The following is a 25,684-nucleotide window of genomic DNA, read 5'->3' on the forward strand; positions in this document are numbered from 1 at the left end:
TATATATATTATATATATATATATATATATATATATATATATATATATATATATATATATATATATATATATATACATATATATATACTAATATATACAAGGATTTACTTCAAAGATATCGAAATATGTTAAATTCAATATCTACAGATGGTTCTGAAGGCCAGAAACTGTATTGATCAATTAAGTACCTACTATGTAATTATTAGTTCACTATTGTTATTTTTTCAAACTTCCGGAACTGAAGCGATTTCTGTTTAAAATGTCGATGAATATAAATATTTCAATCACAACATATTTACATATTTACATAAACTATACACTGATTAATTTATATGATGAACATAACATACAACACAAATTTAAGTAGGTATTACGTTTGAGGAAAAAACATTAAGTTATTTTCCAACAAACACGAATAACAACAGAAGTAACTTTATATAAACCAAGGAGTTAAGTCGTACTTTTATACAACACGTATATTTTATGGTTTCTTACTTCTCCCTGCTTACTTTTGTTTCTTACTTTAGTTATATAAGAGCGTTTCTTTTATTTTTTTGCTATTTTTATAATATTGTGAAATTTTTTGCCACTTTTGTGTTATTTCTAGTCAGGATCACGAGCCCTTTTCATCCTTATAGGAGAAAAAAAGTGTCCAATAATTTCCATACATTTTTCAAACTTTCCTTTTTGTTACCACTATACAAAGTATGTGGGGAAATGGTAACACAATAGGGAAAACACTCTGGAACATTTTGTTACCCTATTAGGATCGAAAGAGCTCGTGATTCTGAGTAGAAATAACACAAAAGTGGCAAAAGAGGTCACAATAAATAAAAATGGCAAAAAATAAAATAAACGCTCATAAAACTTACATAATATATATTTAATTGTTTCTAGGTTTGGTATAAAACATACCTACACTCATACCTACACTTAGCATTCCAAATGTAGGAAGTTTTGTTAACAAATTGTGAATCCTCTGAGACAATAATTACAAGTAAACTATAGTACCTAATTATGTTCTAAAATCAATTCGAACGGCGAAATACAATACATAAATTGTATACGTTCGTAGGTAGTCGTAGGTAGGTATAATTATTGCGGTCACAATAATCCGCCATGTTATAAAACAGTGTCGCGAAGCGCATAAATCGAGTATTGTGGGGCGCGCGTGAGATCGGTACCGATCATGTACAGTGAATACCAATAAAAGCGAGTCATTTGGAATGGTAATTTCCATACAATATGACACGTTTTTATTGCTCTTGAGTGTAGATCGTCGATTGTCACCGGGGTGCTGTTAACGGGCCGCGCTTCTTTCTCCGGGGGCTTGATCGACTGCAGTACGGTACTATTGTATATTGTATAGGCACGATATGAACTTGTTACGTAATCATTTTACAGTGTTCATCACCAATTCACCAATTCCACGATCACTAAACAGTATTTTTCAAGAGCACATGCAAGTCTCTATAAAAATACCAAAATAACTTTAGGAACGCCTATAATATTTAGAGGGTTATATCTATATCTTTAGATTCTTGAGAATCCAATACCTAATTTGATATCGATGGGGCCAAACTAGAAAGTACTTTCAAGCAAAAATATATATTGTTCCTTTTAGTATACCCCTAAAAAACAAACGAGACGACATAATATAACATTACCTACTCCTATTCAGATGCATCGTTACTATCGTTAGTGACTTGTTTTTATCTTGTAAGATACTTCACCATATCTCGTTGACAGTTCTTTAACGATATAAATGTACACTTGATGCAATCAAAATGGTATAAAGTCTGATCGACTCGTACACGAAGTAAACATTAAGTGGGATCCATTTATTTAATGTATTTTTTTCTTTACTTCGATTACCTACTTTGCATGTTGTAGCGTAACGTTTGCCTGACATACAAAATTCTATAATATTAAGGTACCTATAGTTTTGTGTTGTGCTAATTTGCTTCTCTCATCTATTTTAATACGTTTATACGACCTTTTGAAATGAAAAGACCCGTTTTTCTACAATCACCTAATTAAGAGCCATCCCAAATAATCAAATAAAAACTTACCCAGAGAGAAAGTAGAAGACAGCTTCCAGATTTCTGAAAACAAATAAAAACTTAGATCAAGTTAAGGAGATCACAATATTTAGAGTACCTACTGCTTAAAGTTTGTATTCATAATCATACAATAACTCCGTAGATATCAATTATAATTTTGCAATTTGTTAAGGTTTTCCTCTTGTTTTGATATGACCTTGAGTCGTATCATTTGGCATCTCACGCGTACCAATAAGTGCAAGAAAGATGCTTCATATTACGACGCTGATTCTGCAATCAGCGTATGAAGTGAGTGAGTCTGCACTCATGGTCGTATCAAAACAAGATCAACAAATTGTTAAATCAGAATGTGCATCTAGTGCATCAGTATGGCGCAGTCACGTGTGAACTGTATCGAAATGAATGATATTAAAATCAAAGTGATATCAAATTTTGTTTTTGCAAAATATGAACTTGAATTACAATCATAAATATGGAGCCGTAAGTTTTCTGTAAGTACACTGTACAGTCGACGTCGAAGATATGTTTACATGTTTCGCCATATTACAAAGGAGTATTACCTACATATCTACACACTTAAAGTACACAACTGTAAACATATCTTTGACGCCGACAGTACAACGAAGGAAGGCACTCCTACGCAGTGATAAATCCAGTTTATTAGTTAATTTCGTCTGCGACTTGGAACTAGGAATGTCCTCTCCGCGGTGCAGGAAACTATCACTCGTGAATCGCAGGATACCTATTTAGTAACAATAGGATGTGACGCAAGCAGATCATTGGTGGCATTGCGATGTTTCGTTTACTACAAGTATATACTTATATGTAAAATTAGAATACTCGAATGATTCAATCACAATCCTCGGTTTAGGTTAGATATGTTCAGACGGTTTTTTAGGTAGGTACTAATGATTTCAGTGTGCATCTAAATTATTATTTTGTTGATGTCACAAATTACCTACATACATTTTGTAGGTATATTCTTAAGGAAATCAGAGCGTTATGAAAATAGCTAGCCCATTATGAAAAAGACGGAAATGCGTACTAAAAGAAAACAAAATGCTTAAATTTTGCTCAAGATTAATCTTATCTAACGGAGATGGGCCTCACTTCAACCTACACGATGGACAAAATACAAACTACTTTAAATTATACAATGGTAGGTACCTACAGTAATTAGGCTGTCCTTCTTTGATTTCCAACGAACATAAGTTCAAAAATCATATTCTCAACGCGGTCAAAAATAAATGTCCAAACATCAAGTAATAAATATTAATAACTGTCGGTAATGTCAACAAATAGCCATTCACCCCCATTAGTAGAGAGGGGAGCATCGGTCATTAGAGGGAACATTTCAAAATCAAACGAACTTGGTGCACTGACGGAGCGGGAAAGTTGTGCTAATTGCCTCGACTAACTCTTTTAACAGAAAATAAAAGCTAAATTACTGAATAAAATGTAAACAGTTAGTAGCTTTCAGCATAAAAATGCTATCGGGTAAATACTATTGATTTAAACGCAATGAAACAAAACTACCTGGGGCCCATTTCTCGGTGTTAGGCTAATATTATTTTAGTCCACCAACTGTCAAGTTGTACGGGTTACCATGCCAACATACTAATAATATTAGACTAATACATTTGAAAAATAAGCCCCTGGTTGGAAACACACGGGTGTTCTTACACCCGTTCGTTTACGGATTTTCAATAAAATTCGTCTCGAACCTTATATTAAACTCGGTCGTAAACTAAATAACAGCAAGCCAATACTTATTACTACGTAAATTTCATCACTTCGGCATTTTAGGCAATACTTTACCTAAATACTTTATTTCAGAACAACTGTCAGACGCTAAATAAATTAGCTACCTATGACTAATTATCACTTCGAAAATTTTACAAACAAACTTCAAACGGCTAGAGAATTAAGAGCAAGGAAACCAATAGTTCAAATAAATACCTTTACCACGGCCTTTCCTTCGATATTTGACCACTTATAAGGATATAAGAAGTTAAGGTAAACTATAAAAGTACCTATTGGTACCTAGATTGCGAATTTAGTTTTTAGTTTATCACACAAAAAAGTAATATAGGTATACATACTATCAATTTATCATAAGATACAATAAATACATGTATGAGAGAAAAAAAAACAGTAATAAAAAACACCTCACTACAGAAAGGAATCCTCAAATATATTATACTCATATAGGTACTTGTATAAAAATCAAACTTCTGCACCACAACAAAACAACAGTTCAAATCGGAAAACGGAAAAGCCAGATTGCATCAACTTCTTCATATTGTCATATGAAATCGAAGCTCGCAATCGCACTGTGGCAATCGAGGTGACCTCCCAATAATCGGACCCCACTTATGAAACGGGCTTTAAACAACAGCGGTTATATAACCTACAGTCATGCTCAATGCCGACACCGTTCAGCAGTTAAGGACCCGTATTTACAATGAGAACTTTTGAATAAAAATACAGACCGATATTAAAATTCCATTCCAGTCATATGGCAATGACAATGGCCCAGTTGCTAATGGGCCGAGCTCCGTTTTTTAACGCGCTAGACATGTAGTAACATATGTACGATATTAATTTAGTTTTAATTAGTTTACTCGTCACGGTTGCGTACAGATTTTGAGCTGATACGCGCAAAATATTACGTATCACGAGCATGTTTGGTACTTACATTTTTCTAAACTGATTCAAGATTCCAGTCTGTATTTACCGTTTAACTGAGGCGGTTAGTAAGACACTTTGTTTTTGTTTAGCATTAAGCAGGCACCTACTTCTACCATAATATGTAGCGAGAAGTTTCTGAAATGTCACTTACAGTCACGTTCTAGTTTGCCTTTTGTTTGCTTTAGTATTTAGTTTAACATTTACACTGGATTTTATCTTCCTGTAACTAGAATATTAGAGCTACATTATTCACTTGAATTCTTCGATTGCTACGCAATTTTTTTTAAATTTCAGACGTCAATTTAAAATCGTATATTAACATAAATTCAGCCAAAAAATAATTATTTAACATTTACTAAACAAACTTTGGTGGCAATCATGTTTTAGTAAACGGTTACCGGTAATCGGCCTATGGACGCAGTTCCAGTGTCAACACGCATGATGCCGACCCCTTAAAAACCTGTAGTAACTATCTTGAGAAAACCTCGACGGAATGATTTTTCTATAGATTAATGGGCAGAACAATTTCTAATTTAGCTCACCTGCATTCGTGCACGGTGAAGCATAAACAAGTTAGGTATGCCTACACTGTACATTATTACCGTAGTCATTGGTAATAGGCAGCTCAAAAGATCGTAAAAACTCTAGTTTTTTCTTAAAAAATGTTATCTTACAACTTACATATTCATAAATATAAATAACAGTATCTAATACCGGTTTGTCCGACAAGGTCGTAGACAGGTTTCGTGCGATCTGTCATGACTCGGTTACCGACAATTCCGCTGCCGTAATAATTTTATTGACGTAGAATTTCGTATAATATTTATCATTTTAAATAAATGAGTTTTAAAAATAATTTTATTATACAAGACTCACTGACAATCCAACCTCTAGACTGAGCTTAGGCCAATTCTTTCATGAAACCGATGCTGCCAAAAATACGGGGGTGCGGGGGGACGAGGTGAGCGAATCCCGTGCCGTGATTGGTCCGTTCAAAGACACGGACCAATCACGGCACGGGATTTACTCGAAGATGGTACGTTACCGTATGTGTGGCAGAGGGGGTAGCGCGACTATGCTATGTCTAGAGGTTGGATTGTCTGTGACAAGACTCCTCCAGTGTTACACTAAAAATATGGTTTATGAGACATCATAAAGATATTTATTTTGTTGTTAGGTAAGTCATTATTAGGGTTTCAGGCCCTAGCCTAAAGGTAGCAACGAGGCATGCTTACACTGTCCGTGTAAACATCAAACTTGCTTTCTAAACTAGGGGTACATACCTAATAATAAAACAAATTGTTCTATATACCATTAAATACCTAATTAAAACTGGTCAAAAATAAGTCCAAGCACGATTCCGACTCGTATTCCATACCTATGAAATACGAGTCGTGTGCTTGGTCGATTTTTATTTTATTATATTTTCACCAAAATTACCTACTTAGCTAAAACGAAGAGATCATGACATGATAACGAATAGTTATAGTAAGTAATTTAATAATGAATAATATTTAAAATGATCTCAATATTAGTTAGGTAAGTCCCGAAAAAATCATCTCAGATAATTCATACTTGTAGTGTATACTAGATATAGTTATGTACGTAGTTCATAGGATATATATAAGGACCATTTACTCATGTATTAGTGCAGTAATAAATCATCATTATAGCTGAACACTTGTTTGTACTCAGCTCCGAATCCTCACCTTACATGGCGATCCTGCCATATACGGTGTCGCGCGTGCGGTCAGTCACCGAGTGATATTGAGAGCTCAATTAGTTACAATGTAAACATAGCTCAAGTGGACGATTAATAGAACAATTAAATAATGTAATGCTGTTTCTCACGGTTAAGTGGTTACGCTGTTGCTGATTCAAAGTTTCATCATGGGGGCCACAAAATCAAAAGAAGAGGTTATCATCGCACAAACTGCGGCCGGAGGTGACAATAAGGCTTCTGCGGGCACCGAAGAACTTCGATTCCACGCAAGCACCACTAATATTATCCTGGGTATAATGCTCGTCTTATTCGCCATTGGAGGAGGCTACGCCCTGTACAGAAGGTGTAAGAAAACCCACAAGAAATGGATGCGCCAGGAGGTCGCTCTAGCTGAGCTGCAGCGTGCTGCTCGTACGGCTCCTATAAGTGTTTGAGTCAAGTGTTAACGGATAACGTATATCGTGTAGTGTGTGTATCGGATTTTGTTTTATGATACAATTCAACGGACCGAGAAACAACTGTTGCTAAGTGATATAGTGAACAAAGTTTCATATGAAGCAAATTAAGGACAGTAATGTGACGCCAATGTAAGTTAAAACACGTAGGTATATTAAAGTAGTAGGTATAATTTTGTGATGGCAGATGAATTATTGAAATGTTACGAAGAGTTAATCGTAATAAGAAAATATTTACTTAGTTAAAAAAAGGAAATCAAGGTTTGAAGGTAACATAACAAAAAATCAACTGTCAAAAGTTAATGATATTATAGGTAGGTGTAATAATTTTATCGCACAATTTTCCCTACTAAAGGACGTAAAATCAGGAGTTATTGAGGAGACCAACAAATTGTATGCTAATATTACTAGTTTGCATAACGAAATATTAGAGTTATGTTCAAAGTCTGAGGTAGAGGAAAGTACAAGTAGCGATAGCGAATACAGTGAATTCGACACCATGGAGTTCGATTTAAAGTCAGCGTGTAGTCTTATACCACTTATGGATGGTACTGAGGAAACAACAAAGAGATTAATAGATGCTGTTGATATGTATTCGGGTATGTTAAACGAGACAGGTAAAAAGTCGCTAATTACATTTGTGTTAAAAGGAAGGTTGTCTGAAAGTGCGAAATTACGTATGTCAGCTACTTATACGACCGTAGAGCAACTTATAAGGGATTTACGTAACTCACTTTTACCTAAAAAGTCCTTTACAGCAATCCATTCCCGACTTCAAAATATAAGTCAGGGTTGGCGTAGTATAGATCAGTATGGATCCGAAATAGAGAAACTTTTTTTTGAGTTGACTATAACTCAGGCAGAAGGTAATTCGGCGAGTTATGATGTGCTAAAGCCGCTGAACGAAAAAATGTGCATTAAAAAGTTCAAAGATGGTTTAAAGGATCCAAGGCTCAGCACCATCATTGCGGCGCGGAACTTCAGCAGCTTGAAGGATGCAATCCAGGCTGCGCAGGACGAAGATGTATCGAGGCCGACAACGTCCAGCCAATCGGAGGTCATGGGTATGTACCGCTCACAAAACTCTTTTAACAGGTACCACAGAGGCTTTGCTCACAGCTCGTACAGAGGTCATCGGCATCGTAATCAAAGGGGTCCGCGACAGTACTCCTATGGTCGATATCCTCAACCCCAACAAGGCAACTCGCGAGGAGGTGGCCGTGGATACAAGTCACGAGGCAGGCCGGCACGAGGGGGTTCGTATTTCGGGTTCCGTGCCCGAGGGGTCACCGCTCGTGGCAGCCTGCACGTGATACGGCACGCCGAGAATGGCTCGACCGGTCAACACCCGAGTGCACCAAATACGGAATCGCTGAATCATTTTTTTCGAGACTGATGTTATTTACACGTGTAGTGATTTAAATAGGGTAACCTTAAATATAGGGAAAACCGCTTACAACTGGCTATTGGATACGGGAGCATCTTTGTGCGCGATAAAGTATGAAATCATACAAAATTGGGACATTCCGTTCCATAATAAGAGATTATGTGTCACAGGTATAGGCGGACAAGTAACATCTAACGGATATGTTATGTTAAAACTAAATTACAATGGCTGTGAGTTCGAGCATTCATTTTTTGTTTTTGAGAATTTATCATGTAGCGCGGATGGTATTTTAGGACAAGATTTCTTTGCGAAGCATAAAGCCAATATTGATTTTGAAACAAACACTGTACGATTACTATCGCGACATGGACAGTTAGCTAAGATAGCGTTTAGAAGCTCATCAGAACCGGCAAATAGTTATTTAACTATACCCGCTCGTAGTGAAATCATTCATTACATGGATACTAGTATTACGGAGGATTTTGTAGTAAATAGTCAGGAATTATGCGAGGGAATATATGTTGCGAGTGCTATAGTTAAACCAATTCAGGGTAAAATACCAATTAAAATATTAAATACAAGGGATAGCGACGTAAATTTAAGCCGATTTACAATTAATAAGAGCAGATTGAGCGATTTCTTTATTTGTGAATTTAGTAAGCCAACTATGAATGCCGAAAGGGTGAAGTTGTTGTTTTCTGCTTTAGATTTGAGTAAATTAAACGAAGAGGAACAGAAATCCATTGAGAATATATGCGCAAAATATCCGGATGTCTTTTTCCTACCGGGTGATAAACTAACCACCACAAAGCTTTATAACCAGACGATAGAATTAAAACCGGGTAGTTCACCAGTTTATGTAAAACCTTACAGATTACCTTACTCGCAAAAGGCTGAAATTGATAGGCAGATTAAAGGAATGTTAGATGATGGAATAATTGAAGAGGCAAGAAGCGCGTGGTCGAGTCCGTTATTGTTAGTTCCCAAAAAATTAGATTCCTCGAATCAGAAGAAATGGCGCGTGGTCATCGACTATAGAAAGTTAAATAATCAGATAAAAGACGATAAATTCCCACTCCCTAATATAACTGAAGTTTTAGACTCCTTATCAGGATCTATCTATTTTTCGCATCTAGACTTGTATCAGGGATTTTATCAAATAAATTTAGATAAATCAAGCCGCCCCCTTACAGCTTTTCAAACCAGTAAAAATCAATATCAAATGACCAGACTCCCCCAAGGCTGTAAAACCTCCCCTAACGCTTTTTCACGGATGATGACTGTGGCCATGTCCGGTCTAAATTATGAACAGTGTCTGGTATATCAGGATGACTTAGTTGTTTTCGGAAGAAGTTTAGCTATACACAATCAAAACTTATTAGACGTTTTCAGTAGATTAAGAAAAGTAAATTTAAAGCTCAATCCTGCCAAATGCCAATTTTTACAAAAAGAAATATTATATCTGGGTCATGTAGTTTCAGAAAAGGGCATTTTACCAGATCCCGAAAAAACGAAAGTTCTATATAATTATCCGACTCCTCAGAACGCCGACGAAGTTAAATGTTTCGTGGCATTTGCTAGTTACTATCGTAAATTCATTGTCAATTTCGCAGATAAAGCATATCCGCTCAATAAGTTGTGCTGTAAAGATGTACCATTTATATGGACCCAAGAGTGTGAACAGTCTTTTCAAATATTAAAGTCTGCTTTAGTTAAACCACCAGTACTTCAATATCCAAATTTTTCGGAGGAAAACCAATTTCTTTTACAATGTGATGCGTCAGGAAAAGCTTTAGGATCAGTTTTATGCAACGATGATGGTCGACCTGTAGCTTACGCTAGTCGAAGTCTTAATAAGGCAGAATTAAATTACCCTACAGTTGAAAAAGAGTTATTAGCGCTAGTGTGGAGCATTCGCTATTTTAGACCCTATCTATACGGCAGAAAGTTTAAAGTGCAAACAGACCACCGACCACTAGTGTATTTGTTTACTATGAAAGACCCTACCAGTAGATTACTAAAGTTCCGATTACAATTAGAGGAGTATAATTTTACGGTTGAGTACTTGAAAGGTTCTAAGAATTCCGTGGCAGACGCTCTGTCTCGCATAAATATTACGTCAGAGGATTTGAAACAAATGAATAAGCAAGTTATAAATGTGATGACACGAGCGCAAAGACGAAAGATCGAGAGTATGCAAGGTACAGACAGTACAAGTTCTTCGGTTGTTAATATACCCACTAATTCGAGGCCTGATCACCCAAGAATTGTGGATATCATTAAAAAACCGGAAAATTTTACTGAGTTATGTGTTATGTCATGTAGTGATTACAAAAAAGCTATGAGAGAGAATTTCGTGAAAGAGACGTCTAAATATTTTAATTACGTGCCCAGCAAATCGTGTGTTTATTTCAATTCAACATCTCAATCGCTACTGTCGCGAGCCGAATTAGCGAGAGATTTGGATGCAATTTGCAAGAAAATAAATGTAAAAGAGTTATGCATAATAAGAAACGAATTAACTAAAGATTTTATTGCGGGCTTAATACAAGAAATAAATAGCTATGACGTTTGGTCCGGACCGCGAATATGTGTGTTAAGTAATGTACAAAGAATAAATAATTTAAATAACAATAAATAATTAATTAATAACAAATAAATAATTTAAAGAATAAATAACAAAGTCGTACTTGTTTTAGCAAGCTATTTATTATTCACCAATCTAAGAATCACATAATTTTAGCTTACACATGACAATCCTTGCAAAATAAGTCGAGATGCCACTCGTAGTATAAATAGGAATCGACTTATCTCTCAGCTACAAGAAAAATACTTCAATTTTTATTAGTTACTTAATTGCATTACGCCATTTGTACATCAACAAGATTGACCTCGCCAATGTAACGCAAAGCCAATCTATCCGAATCATATTATCCAAATCACTTGAACGAAGTAGGCCTTTCGATTGATGCGATATTATGCAAAGCGCACGTAATTCTACATTGTTATGCCATCTTGTTTGCTACCATATTACTAAATAGCAAAAAGGCGCTACTGTGTAATAGGTAACTTAAATTCTTTAAATTAATAAAAATAAATTATCAATTATCAACAGACATTTCAATTATAATGAAGACCAACACATTACCTGCATAATAACACTAAACAAAACTGAAAATATCTCATCACGTACTTTCCAACTTTTATCACTTGCTCAAAACAATATTTCACTCACACATCGTCTATTACGAATATATTTGACAAAAAACGGGAGAGGAAAGGGATGTAAGCCGATCCGCGGCGCTGCGCGAGCGCCGAGTGTTTTGAGCAAATCGCGTGATAAAGAAAGACGCGCCCACGCATTCACGCGGCTATTACTAGAGCTTCTCGGCCCTCTGGCAAGGTTGCCTGGAATACCACGATTTGTCCCACTTTTAGGTCTATCTTAACACAATAACAAGACTTATTTTGAACACGGTACGAGTATTGGAGCTAAAATTATCTCAGTGGCAATGACACTTTTCGATGTCAATACTGTGAACGATAATTAAAAATCAACACGTACGTGTTATACTTACTTTATTAGTTTTATAGCTACCCACTGCTGCGCACTACATACACTAAAGTTTTTTTTTTATCATACATCTTTCACATTTGTATGGATCATGTGCGACAGTGAGTCTTGGGGATTTTCAGTTCAGTCTTTACTATCTCCAAGAAATGCACCTAACCGCATCCGTTCAGAATCAGAAAACAATCGTTATTTGATAATACATATTTAAATTAAGTTGAAAAAAAAAATGAAAATTAAACTTTACTATGAATGCAAGCATTGTCATATGCAGTAAAAATATCCGTTATTGAACATGTTTATTACTGAATTTCTCAAATAAAAAAATACACCTAGCTAGAGTGTGCACTAAGTATAAAATGCTGATGGGACAACGACATACCTAGTGTAGGACCCTGTGGTCCTAAGATACTGTTATCTTCCGAAGATTTCTTGCTTAAAAACCACCTTCAAAAAACTAAAATCCAGATGTGTAAAATGCATTAAATTCTACTGAATCGTCATACTGTGTACGCCAACTAGAAGTGGTTTTATTGCATCTCAGCGAATTCCACTTTCGCAACCGTCGCGTCGTATGAAGTTAATCGTATAAACAGTTTCTGATTATTTTTATTTGAAACCCAATTTTGTTGAACGAATATCGAATAAAATCTTCGTCGATACCGCGGTCATCGCAATATTCAACATTTACATCGGTCTTTAAAAGGATTTCGAATAAAAACACGTATCGAGTAGCTGGATCAACAAACAAATAAATAACTTAAGTAATATCTCTAGAGAGTATCGCAATGGAATCAACGTTTTGACAACTTGTAAAAATGTTTTTATCACACTTGCGCAGTAAGCGCAAATTTCACGCAAGTGCAGAGGGAGGTCTGTTTGGAAAGAGTCGTGGAATATATTGGGCCCCATACATTTCACGACTCTTCTCTTTCCGCATAGACTCTAGAATATTTTTACACAATTTTCAATCCTGACTGAATGCGGCCGGGCCAGTGCTTACGATGCCTAATCAGTAAAAAATAAAAACGATATGGCGGACGAATGTCTGAAATGTCACCGTATCGTATTTAAGAATTATTCCACTTCAAAGGAGGGTGGGGAAATTGGCCTAATGACCAATAAGGACAAGCAATATGTCACTGGATAGCTTATTCTAAGTTCTAATACTTTTACTATGGCAGATAGTCCCAAATATTTGTGTGAATGAAAAAAGTTATCACCGCAAAAAGTAGTGAGAGTTTAAACGTGACTGTATAGTTTTTTTCGATACTAAGTTCCTGTGTCGCAGTGTGTGTGAGGTTTTGTTATTGTGGATGATTTGGTGTCACGATATTTTAGTGTTTTATTCGTTTTCTTATGTTTTTTTGTGTCATAATTTTTTTTTAAACAGAGATTTGACAAGTCTCGTCATACAAAAAATGGAGTATATAAAAACCCTGTCCAATGATATGTCGCTTATTCTTATTGCTTCATAAGCCAGTGTCCATACAAATCTGCCCACCCTCCTTTAGTTTTTTTTCTTTGCAAGTGCACAATGTACCTAATGTATCGTATGTCAGGTAAAGTACTCGGATGGTAAAAAAAATAATTAGATAATTACGCTTAAAAACGTTAATTCGATACCCAGTGTGGCAATAAGTAGAAGTCAGGGTATGTAATTATTTAAACATATTTTTATACAATTATGAAATTAATGGAATAAGTCTTAATTCATGTATTTTTAATTGTATAATGTCTAGTCAAGCATTAAATACGAGTGAACTCTATTTCTCAAAAAGGTCAAAAAAATTAGGTATACCTGCTACTTAAATGTATTTTTAAATAAAATTGAGTTAGTTTAAGATCTCACTGCAATTTCTGTATCCATCAGTTATTTCATTATTTGAAGGAGCGAAATTAAGACATACTTATTCTACAGTTTAGTTTACCTATCTACAGAACTAGAAACACATGGGTTGTTGAACAACAAACGACCCTCTAGTTGCCCGCAAGACAGGGTTACTTGGCGTCCAAGATATTATGGCATTTAGATTAATAATCGAATGTATCGTTATGTCAGACATCATCATCATCGTAACTGTACATAAACAGGATATTAACAAACTGTAATACGTGGCACGACAATGACAGTTATCTGGCCAATTATCCAATGTATTTCTTATAGCCCCATTAAATATGGACAGAATTGATTAATTGTATTATGGAAACCAGTTGCAATGACAATCAATCTAAATAACATCTTAGCACGCCCCTATCGTGTTTCATAAGCTTGTAATTATAACTCTAAGTACAGGCAATAAAGTGTCATTTGCTATGTAACTTTTTAGCGGCATGAGATATAGTACGTTCATAATAAAAACGTTTGCTGACATTAAATGTTTTCGTTGCAGTTCGTGACATGGCTAGTGGCTGTTAGATTTTATTTGTATCTACTAAATAGAATAAAGTAAAATCTTATGTACCTATAAGATGATAACATGTATTCGCACTCGGAAGCTATTAGTCGTCTTTCTAGGTGTAGGTATATTTAAAATTTGTTGTTTGAAATGAGCCAGGACAACAAAGACGGAGGATAAATTATGAACAATGGATAAACAGTGTAAACAGTGCAATCTGAGGGGAAAAAATACGCGTGACTGTTCATGATGTTATCGATAGTTCTCGGTCACCTCGCGTTGCTCCGGTGACACAGTGGCCAATCAGGCATCGCTTGAGGTACTTAGGTGATATAGGGTTGTCACCTGAGACGGCTGCAACAATAGTTATATTTTTGTAATTTGATTGTAGGTAAGTTTACTTAACTTATTTTAAATATAATCAAAACTATCAAAGAGACTTGTTTTAATTTAAAAAAAATATTTACGACTCCAATTTTATTTGAATCTTAATTATGTGTATCCAATAGCAGATGTTTTTAAAAAATATAAAAATAATGCTTTAAAAAAATTAGAGTCCAATCACAGATAATATTTCTCATTAACAAATACTAAAAATCTTACACCGAGGTGTAAGATTCCGTGACTGGAACCGGAATTGTATGTAGAAGCGAAGCGAGACAGTTTGTCCACCTCATTACGAATCGTTTTCGATGCGGCGTCAACCCTACCAAGTGCAACCGGTCGGTGACTCGACCGGCCTGACCACTTTCGAGGCTCGTCTTCGGAACAAGACGTTACATCACAACCTTGCTAACTATGCGATGCGCTTTGCCCGCGTGCCAATGCAACTTTAACGGCTGTTTTTATACCCCGAGTTTGCATATTGCAAATAGAGATGCGTGTACCGTGTACCTCGGTTGAGAATGAGATACTATAGCAAATTTCTACATAATATGTTAAATAATGGCATGTGGTACAAGAATGACAGTGTTACCTTTCTGTTGGTTCTTATAAAGTTCATTGAAGTACAGAAGTTATCGTTATTATGTATTATTATCTCACGCATGACTTTGTCTGTCACGGATAGTAATCAAATATACTCGTATCTAAGTATGGCGTCTATTTCTAGGCAACTCGTGCCAAGTTATTCTTAATATTCTTATCATTAAGATGCTTCATGCTACGTACCGTTCTATCGGTAATAATAAATGTAAATTGTTTTTATTGTTTATCAATCGTACATGCAGAATGAATGTAGAATGCAGTAGTGTTATGCTTTCGGAGATTTTGACCTTTGCACTTTATTCAACCTTTCTGGGACACCATGTGCAGGGTAAACGAATAACTATATTAACTATATTACGTACCTACCTACAAATATTTACTTGTTACGTACTCATACGCAAGATGCATTCGGCTGTGTCGTCATTAGTAAGTCAACATGACTTACTTACATGTCATTTAAATATAGTACTTACCTTCTTAAGGTGACGGTAGAGGTGGGTAAATTTTCAGATTCTGTCAATTTACCCCATTTCACACACAAGCGCACTTCACGCACACTACCTCACTTTACTGGGACAGGTCACTGACCCATCAAGTTTTTTTTTAAGATAGCGTTTTGAGTTTAGTGGCCTCCTTTTAGGAAAAGCGTTCCATTGAAAGAAGAAAGAGAAACAATACATTTAATCTTGCTTTCCTTGTCTGTTCATGTCACACGTGACGTATTTAAATTCTAATAATTCATTTGGTTGTTGACAATTTTCTACATTATGGCTTTGTCGAGATACGCGTTTTCTAAAGTTAAACCGAATAAAACCAGATGTCATTAAGTCAGATGTAAAATTTTATTTACTACTCTATACGACTTTTCATAAGGCTCAAAATCAATTAAATGAGAATTTAAATAAATAAAGTTCCGGCAGGGTGCAAAATTTAATTAAGGCGGACAAAATAAAATTTGAAAATATATGGAAACAGTGTTGGCTAATGTACCCCTAATATCTTACACTACTTACTATTAAATTAATACAATTAAAATAAAAAATATTATACCGGTATTCCACCGGTATTATTTCAGTGCTGAAGCGATTATCTTCGATCGTAGCCTTGATAATGTAGGTGTTGATAGTTACTTACGGCGGTAGGAGCGGCAATGAACCCCGTGCAGAGTAGAACGTGAGGTGCGTTGGGATAAGTGCATATATCTACTTATAATTCTTTGGCTGGTTGGTAACCCTCTATATTTTATTTTTTGTTTTACTGTTATTAGGTTAAGGGAGTTTTAGGGAGTGAAAAAAAAATGATTTTCGTTTTATGCGCTCGCGTGATTGCCGATGGATTATAATTAGACAAAAGAACTTGTTTTCCACGCATCGAATGTAGATCCCTATGACACTTCCTCCAAGTCTTCTCCAATAATGTTTATACCGTATTTTAATTACCTACCTTAAATGTTACATTTCTAAATATTTTTTTTGTGCTATACATACTTCAAAAAAATCGCTGGAGGCCTAGCGGTAAGAGCGTGCGAATTGCAATTCCGGCTCGTACCAATGAGTTTTTCGGAACTTATGTACGAAATATCATTTGATATTTACCAGTTGCTTTTCGGTGAAGGAAAACATCGTGAGAAAACCGGACTAAACCCAATAAGAGCCTAGTTTACCCCCTATGGGTTGGAAGGTCAGATGGCAGTCGCTTTCATAAAAATTAGTGCCCACGCCAATTTATGGGATTAATTGCCAAGCGGACCCCAGGCTCCCATGAGCCGTGTCAAAATGCCGGGACAACGCGAGGAAGATGATGATGATGTGACACATACTTCCAAAAAAATCTACAAATATTTTACGTGACAACTGCGCTTGCTTATAAGTAAATATTATGTAGGTACACTTATAAAGTATAAAGTAGAAAATATCTTATAGGTACATAATATAAAAACCGATCATGTACGAGTAGGATTCACCATGGGTTCCACAGTTACACATTTTTATTGCATATTTTTTGTTTAAGACCAACTCACCTATACATACATAGGTCTTCCATTAATCTTTTGGCGTTGAACTATTTTTTGTATATGTATTTATGTAATACAATTCTGAGTTAGGTTATGGTACATTTTTGCTCACCTACTTATAGTTATGTATTATATCTGATATGTGAGATACCAAACCTGATACCAAAAATCGCCGCAAAGTTAAAAGTTCATTTATTTACGTTACTCATCTTCGGATCACCGACTTACTACTTCCTTACTTGACATATGTGTACTAAATTTCAAATGAACTAGTCCAGTAGTTACGGTGAAAATTGGCTTTAACAAAATGGCAGACACACGAGTGATCTTATAAGGGAGATTATTTTCCTTGAGTGAATGGTATGCATTTACCCCAATGCACCTCACGTTCCACGCGGCGCGGCGTAATCTGGCCCCTATTTCATCACGGTGACAGGTACGACAAAAACATCACTGTTATTGACGCCATAGGCATCCATGGACTACAGTTACCGCTAACACTGATTTAAACTTTCACGATTTTTACACATTATTAAATTGTACAACGGAACCGCAAAACGTTCAAGCGGATAAACAAGACCAAGTGCGGGTAGTTCGAAAAACTCGCGCGGTTAGAAGATGCTGATATCAACTTAAGCCAGTCTTCTCCGAGACCACGGGGACAACGCCGTCCTCGAAACGTCGGAGGTAAATCTTAAAACTTAGATACGCGATTAAGTCCCGTTGTACAATTTAATAATACAGTTACCGCTTACCATCGGGCGGGCCGTATTCGTGTTTGCCACCGTCATTGTACCTATTATTAAAAAAAAACTTTATTATATCGGATAAAACAGACATTTCTCTCGCGAAAAAATCTTGTGACAATTGTCACAAGATTTTTCAAAGAATTTTCGGTAAGTCTTGACAGGAAATGAGTTCTGTGTCGCAATTTCGATACAGTTGCTGTGTTTCTTGTGACAATTGTCATTAGCTTCGCAAAATAAGAATTTTTTAGTGGCAATATAATGGAGTTTATTTATTTATTAAAATGTTGGTGGCAAACAAGCACATCGCCCGTCCGATGGTAAGCGGTTACCGTAGCCTATGGAGGCCTGTGACGTCAGCAACAGTGATGTCGACAACTGTCGCACCTGTCACCGTGGTCGTAGTGAAATAGGGGCCAGTAAGTACCTAATAATCGCAGTGGTCTTAAGTGTCACAGACCCTACTGGCGCTTAAGTCCTTTATGACAATTTCTGCCTATTTAAAATTGTTCAAAAAAAAAGAAACCGAATAATTATATCGGACTACCGAATTTTCACGAGAATCAGTTGAGAAATGTGATATGCAAAGGAGAAGAATTCGGACATACGAAAGCATTTTTGGCCAATTTGAAACGGAGACCTTCGCCAACGCTCGGTCAATGATGGTTTAGGTACAGCTAGCTGCAGAGAAAAGGTACCACCCCTACATACAATTATCTATCTGGTCGTACCTTTTCTCTGCAGCTGACTGTACAGTGTACACCTATAAAAATGGTTGTCCCTGCTCTAATTTTATACCGGTACCGTACTTTGTATTTCAACCGGTATAGTTTTACCTTCAAAACGAACCGGTATTGATAAATAATAACGGTACCATACCGCTTATACCGTAAAGAAAGCATGATGCAGTCTCTGCTTTGCACAATGATTGTGTGGACAAAATTCTTATAATCACCGAAACATACATACCTACGCACATAATGTCATTGAAATAAAACATTGTTATTTTATAGTAAATTTATATAATACTCGATATATACACATAACAATAACCAGACCGCAGCGGTATTAGCCTGTAAGCTTCATCTCTTGTCTCCAAATCCGCAAAAACTAGTTAGTACTAAATGCTGGTCTTGCTGTTATTTTATTCTTGAAGATTATGGCTTGTTTCTTGATTATTGAGAACAGCACGTAATCGCACACATATAGACGGAACGAACGGCAACAAAGTAGGTGTAGACACTAAGACTTTCAGGTATTAAACGAATTACGCTTCGTATTAATAGGTAAGTAATATTTAAATGAATATATAATATTCTCTAACGTAAATACAAGATTACAATTGACATCAAATGTCATTGACGTACAGAAGTCATACACTTTTTTTTAATGACGCAAAATTGATACCAGCATAATGAAAATCAATCCCAATCAGTAAAAAGAGTCTTTAAACTTTTTTCATTTTAAGCGGGTTTTGAAGGAACAAGTTACTTAAATTCAATTGTAATCGTATTGTTTTAGGATAGTTTACTGCTGTTTTCGATCGTTACGACCTGTAAATAACAACAAATCAAATTTTAAATAAATTTATTTACCCTGTTTTTTGAAATACAATTTATCTACTGGTATACATTTTCGTATGCGTATATGATGAAATGTCTAAATAATGTCAAAAACGAGCTACGACGAAGTACACGTCTGCTTCGATCCAAGGCCAGCGGCCATCTGACTCGAAGAAGAATTTTGAGTGATGTCGTCAATGTATGGAAATTGTACGAAAGTTTACATTTGGGATTGAATTTCTGTGTTGTATTTGTGAGTAAAAATATAAGTAGATAATAATTTGCTAGTTTAGTTATCTAGCTTTCAAAATCACACAACAACTCAATTACTGTTAAAGGCAAAACTGTAATGCGTGTTGCTCAAACGGAACTCCATATTTTGATTTTTGGATACTTTTAGTGTCAATTTGTAGAGAATTACAGCAAATAAAAAATATTATGCCGTGAAGAGCCGGTACACGGCTTCTTCGTGAACAAATTTACGTATAATTTAATGCAGTTATTAAACATTTCTTGAACAAATTGATTGCACAAAGTGAGCTCTAAATCGAAAACGTCATATACCGTCCCCTTAATACATAACAGCATGCTGTCTTAAACTGCATAAGGTACGAATTCATTTTTTTCTTTCTGGACCGACGCTCGTTTCCCGAAGTTCGCGGTTTTCCTAAAGGAGTACAGGTTTCTTCGACGTGAAAAGTAAAACTTTCGTTAACGCGCCTATCAAACTTCTAGACTTAAATACAACTACGGAAACAGATTACCAGCACACTGCACGTGTGCTTGACGGACATGGAAAAAAAAACTGATTAAATACGGCTGTAAAAATAGTCATCAATGAAATTATTCGCATTGTTATCTATCAACTGTCACGTGTGGATTTCAATTCAATCAATACGATCGGAATAGAATTATTTAGCTGCTGAAAAGCGGCTACATATCATTGATACAATATATGATTTAATATTGTAGTGTTGCTACACGTTCTGATATAAGACATTCGTAAATATGTTAGTATGTGGATACATAAATGTATAAAAACCGGCCAATTGCATGTCGGAGGTACTAAGCCCTACCTTATTAAGTATGTGAGATATAGTAATGCTTTCTGTTAAGGTAAAAACTATTTAGGCAAAAACCTCATCTGTGGAGGATGGTTTTCAGCGCCAGCTTAAAAAAAAAATTCAATAGAAGAATAATCAAACAATAGTTCCACGTGTGCGTCGATACTCAATCCGAACTTGTACGTTAAGTCTGTATTTTGTGCAACAACGTATATAAGCAAACAACACGAACAACTGATTCTTCATTCAGAAAACATAAGTGATTTAAGTGTCATAACATAAAGTTTACTTGGCAATAATATGGCTGACATTATTGCCGTTTAAAGTACAGATTTAACCTTTGCTGTCAACCTGGATTGTTGCGTCACTTACAGAAACGCCCATCCCAATCGCTTTACTAGCAAAGGCATCAGAACACTGCAAATACCAGTATAAGAACGCTCTACGTTTACCCATAGTTGTTAAGAATTAATATGTCACGTTACATTGGACAGCGCTCGCGCATAAATAATATACGGCCGGCGGCACAAGCGCGGATCGTGACTCTTTCAATCGTTAACTCTTAACCTCATTGTTAAGTTTCAATGAGTTGCACTCTACTTACCTAGTTCTACCTATGGACAAACACGCATAGTCTCCTGTGTCAGATGTTTGATAAATAGCAAATTCGACTTGTTAAAAAGACGAAACGTAACATAGCGACCGTGTTATTGTGAAAAGTGGTGATGTCGTCACTGTCACATTTTGTTGACACTCAAAATTCATTAAATTATATAAATATTCTCAAATCAGATTATTTCAAATTGTGCAGATTATTTCAATTCAAAACACTTATGTCATTAATATGGGATTAGATAAACAAAAGAACAAGTAGCGTACCTACTTAGAGTTGTAGGCATGCTTAGCTATATACCTACGAGTCCTACGACAATAGGCTGAAAGTTGAGGAAAGTTTATGCAAAGTAACAATCTGTCAAAAACAAAGTTGAATCGAACCGCTGATGTTGATTCAGGTTTAAAGCTCAAAGGTTGAAATATTTTCTTATTCATACGTTAAACACGATTCTTGCTTAGTTTACTTAATACATAAAATAGTTAGGTACTAGTTTTCCAGGCTTTGCCAAATCAGTTTTAATAACTCCTAGTCAATTTATGTCCTAATCGATATTCATTACATAGTTACCGTTAGTCCATTACTTATATTAGTTATTCTCTTTATTTATTTGAACTCTTAGGCTAGGTTATTTTATAATATGGATATAAAAATAAAATACAAAAACACTTACAAAAACAATACAAAATACGTATAAACATATTATAAAAAACCTAACCTAGGGTGCCGCCAGCAGCGAGGCAAGGCCCAAGCTGCCGGTGGTCAGGGCTGCAGAGAGAGGAACCGGCGGACTATCCGCGCCGTGTCCAAGATCACCGCCTTCTGCATCTGACCCTTGATCCAACCACCTAGCGAGAGTCTCTCAAGATGTTGGTCGAGACTCTTCGCTATTAGACCGTTCGCTGAAACGGTCGCTTAGTTATTATTATTATAGAAGGGAGTAGAGTAATAGACGTAACAAAATAATTAGTTATAAAATAATAATTAAAGGTGCTATGCTCGCGACTTTGCCAGTATGGCCTCATGGCCCGTGATGGTATGCCAGTCTGTGTCATATTTCTTCCCTCCCCAAGGGGACGGATTTCCCAAAATAAAGTAGCATAGCATGGATAAAGTAGGTGTGTAGTTACTTATACATATGTCCAGCTGCACAACTCAATTTAGTAATTTAGCCGTATAAATATAACAGATAGACAATATAGAGATAATTAATTATCCATAATATTTTTTAAACACCCATTTATGTCAAAATTACATGACTGCAAGACAAAGAGAGGTGCGTACTTCTTATTACCCTAACCCTATAGTTAAATGTAACATTCGGATTAAGACCACACAAGCATTACTTACTGCTTCAGCGTTGCTGCGCATCATTGCACATGCATTGACTGCATTGTTGCAGGAAATGTCAATTATCCAAGCGTATTATGGATGAATTTATTGCCCACATGATAAGATAAGTGTCAATTTTAACAACTTGGAAAAGACGGACACTACCTTCCTTTATAATTTTCTCACTTACACGTAGACAAAAACTACCATTTAGTATACAGAGTGCTTCCTGTAATAGGAGCAATAAATTAAACTGTAGGCTGTACTCCTCAAACTGACCAACATTTGCTCAGCAACTTTTGAAAATAACTCGGGTTTTGATTTTTATTACACTTTAAAGTTTATTCTAAGACGCAATGTATTGCAAATTTTGTTATGTTTAAAGCGTGACAAGCAACGTCAAACACACTGATGTCAGCGTACATTGAAGGCAATATTTATTTTGTATGAAAAAGAGGAAGTCTAAAGGATTCATAATTTTTAAAAGCTGCTGAATAAATGTTGGTCAGTTTGAGGAGTACAGCCTACAGTTTAATTTATTGCTCCTGTTACAGGAAGCACCCTGTATATCTGCACTGGACACGGATTTGCCGCAGAAATGCTGCAGCCGTCTCAATAAGTTTGTAGGCAATCAGCTTGAGTTCCCCTTAATGTAATGTTATAAATTAATTCTTTAACCAAGTAATGCCATAAAGCAAGTTGAAATTGTTTTGCCGTTGCGTTCAATTAATGGTTTCTATCATCAAGACTAGGGTTTGCAATCCGGATCCGAAATGTATGAAATTATCCGGATCTGGATCCGGATCCGCGGATCTTCCCATACATTTCGGATCCGTCGTGCAAACCCTAATCAAGACCAATTGGACTCGAGAATGTTAATAATTGTCAATTAGCAATTACTCGTACTATTTCCAGAGATAATTATAACTAAAAACCGGCCAAGTGCGAGTCGGACTCGCGCACGGAGGGTTCCGCACCATCAACAAAAAAATAGAGCAAAACAAGCAAAAAAACGGTCACCCATCCAAGTACTGACCACGCCCGACGTTGCTTAACTTCGGTCAAAAATCACGTTTGTTGTATGGGAGCCCCACTTAAATCTTTATTTTATTCTGTTTTGAGTATTTGTTGTTATAGCGGCAACAGAAATACATCATCTGTGAAAATTTCAACTGTCTAGCTATCACGGTTCGTGAGATACAGCCTGGTGACAGACGGACGGACGGACGGACGGACGGACGGACGGACGGACGGACGGACGGACAGACGGACGGACGGACGGACAGCGGAGTCTTAGTAATAGGGTCCCGTTTTTACCCTTTGGGTACGGAACCCTAAAAACCGTCATATTTATTTTAAAAAGTCGCGATCCTCATTATTTGCAGGGTCCAATTAAATAATAAATAACATCAATATCTGCAAAAACTCGCATCCTCATTATTTTAATAGGTAGTGCCATTTAGCGACCTCGATATCATATATTTTATAGATTCCTAGACGGCTAACAAGATGGCATTATTGTGTTAGGCGGAGCAGAGGTCAATGCGCTGTATAAAATATGGCCCGAGACCTCGCGCGATGTGTGATGGTGTCATGGCGAGAAACGCACTACGAGACGTGCAAGTTGCGGGAAGTTTAAAAAAATGAATGAATCTAGGTCTTCAAAAATGATATTGAGGTTTCTAATATCATTTTTTTTCTAAACTGAATAGTTTGCGCGAGAGACACTTCCAAAGTGGTAAAATGTGTGTCCCCCCCCCTGTAACTTCTAAAATAAGAGAATGATAAAACCAAAAAAATATATGATGTATATTACCATGCAAACTTCCACCGAAAATTGGTTTGAACGAGATCTAGTAAGTAGTTTTTTTTTAATATGTCATAAATCCCCTAAATACAGAACCCTTCATGGGCGAGTCCGACTCGCACTTGGCCGCTTTTATTACTTTCTAACATATTAGGTACCAGTGTTTTGAGGTCCTAAGGACGGATAATCTTAGGAAAATACTTATGACTTTATTCATAAACGCTTGTCAAGTCTAACAAGCCTTTGATATTGATTTGTTCTATTTTGACATTTGTGTTTGTTAGAAAGAGGCAAAATTTTACAACGTTTTGCTAAGTTTTATGAATAAGGGGGTTAGTAAATAATGGTTTTGGCTATGAACCAGTTTTGAGACATAAATCAATGCATCTCGGTTCCATGGCGACTATTTCAGGCCGCGTGGGCGCGTGTAAAATATCGGATCAACACAACGTGTCGCAGAAGCGGAGTGATTTAGCGACGTCGTTTACCGTTGTTTACAACTAGCGACAACTATAGAAACATATGAATAAAACGGCGTTATTCATAAACGTCTGCTAAGTTAATCAGCTGATGATCGTCGTTTGTCCCTCTCTATGGCATAACGACAGATAGGGACAAACGACGATCATCAACTGATTAAGTTCGCAGACGTTTATGAATATCGCCATAACTAAATACTTAAGTGTTGAATGGTAGGAGGCAGGATACATGGAGCCAGGATTATTCACTGTTGACCAAATGAAATAAAAAAACAACGTGTTGCACTCCGGGAGTGCCGACAGAAGTGAAAACTGACTAGTCCAAAATGTCTGCAGCACTATGTATAATTGACCCATCCTCCTTTCTATTGAAAAACTGTAGTTCCGAAATTGCTGGTCAGTGAGCTTGTTTAAAATTCGAAATTCAAATTTGTAGCGTCAATTGTTTAAAATTCGAATACAAATTGTAAAGTTACCTTGCAGACCTCGCATCTAAATATTTGGTCATGAGTTCATGAGATGGTCATTTTGTGTTTTATTCACCAGTAGGTACTAGAGTTCACTTTTAATAGCGATTTCATCAAGATGTAGCTTTATTGAATTATGTCGTTGAGTTTTTCTTTATTGATTTAAATGCCATCTAATGCCATCTTAATGCCATCATGAGTGGCCATCTAAACCTTACGGTCACGTGATCGCCTTACGCTGTCTCGAGTTTATCATTTTTCCCCACCTCAAAAAGTGCCCAGCGCCGCTAAAGAAGTTTTCACTTCAAAAAATATACTTATGGC

The 25,684-nt window shown here is 36.2% G+C and overlaps 1 protein-coding gene across 2 annotated transcripts in view; it reads right to left on the reverse strand.

Annotated features, from left to right (window-relative positions):
- The window catches only part of LOC134651126 (extracellular serine/threonine protein CG31145), a 157,434-nt gene that overhangs the window by 90,642 nt on the left and 41,108 nt on the right, over positions 1–25,684 (reverse strand). The window contains exons 1-2 of one of the 2 annotated variants that reach the window (XM_063506142.1): positions 11,468–11,630; positions 2,073–2,105 (exon numbers count right to left, since the gene is read on the reverse strand). In XM_063506142.1, the coding sequence (XP_063362212.1) occupies positions 2,073–2,105; positions 11,468–11,505 (71 nt within the window). In that variant the 5' untranslated portion in view covers positions 11,506–11,630. Of the gene's footprint in view, positions 1–2,072; positions 2,106–11,467; positions 11,631–25,684 lie in introns of those variants that run through there. The other variant, XM_063506143.1, reaches the window with a different exon arrangement.

This window comes from Cydia amplana, chromosome 9 (genome assembly GCF_948474715.1).
Source record: "Cydia amplana chromosome 9, ilCydAmpl1.1, whole genome shotgun sequence".
NCBI lineage: Eukaryota > Metazoa > Arthropoda > Insecta > Lepidoptera > Tortricidae > Cydia > Cydia amplana.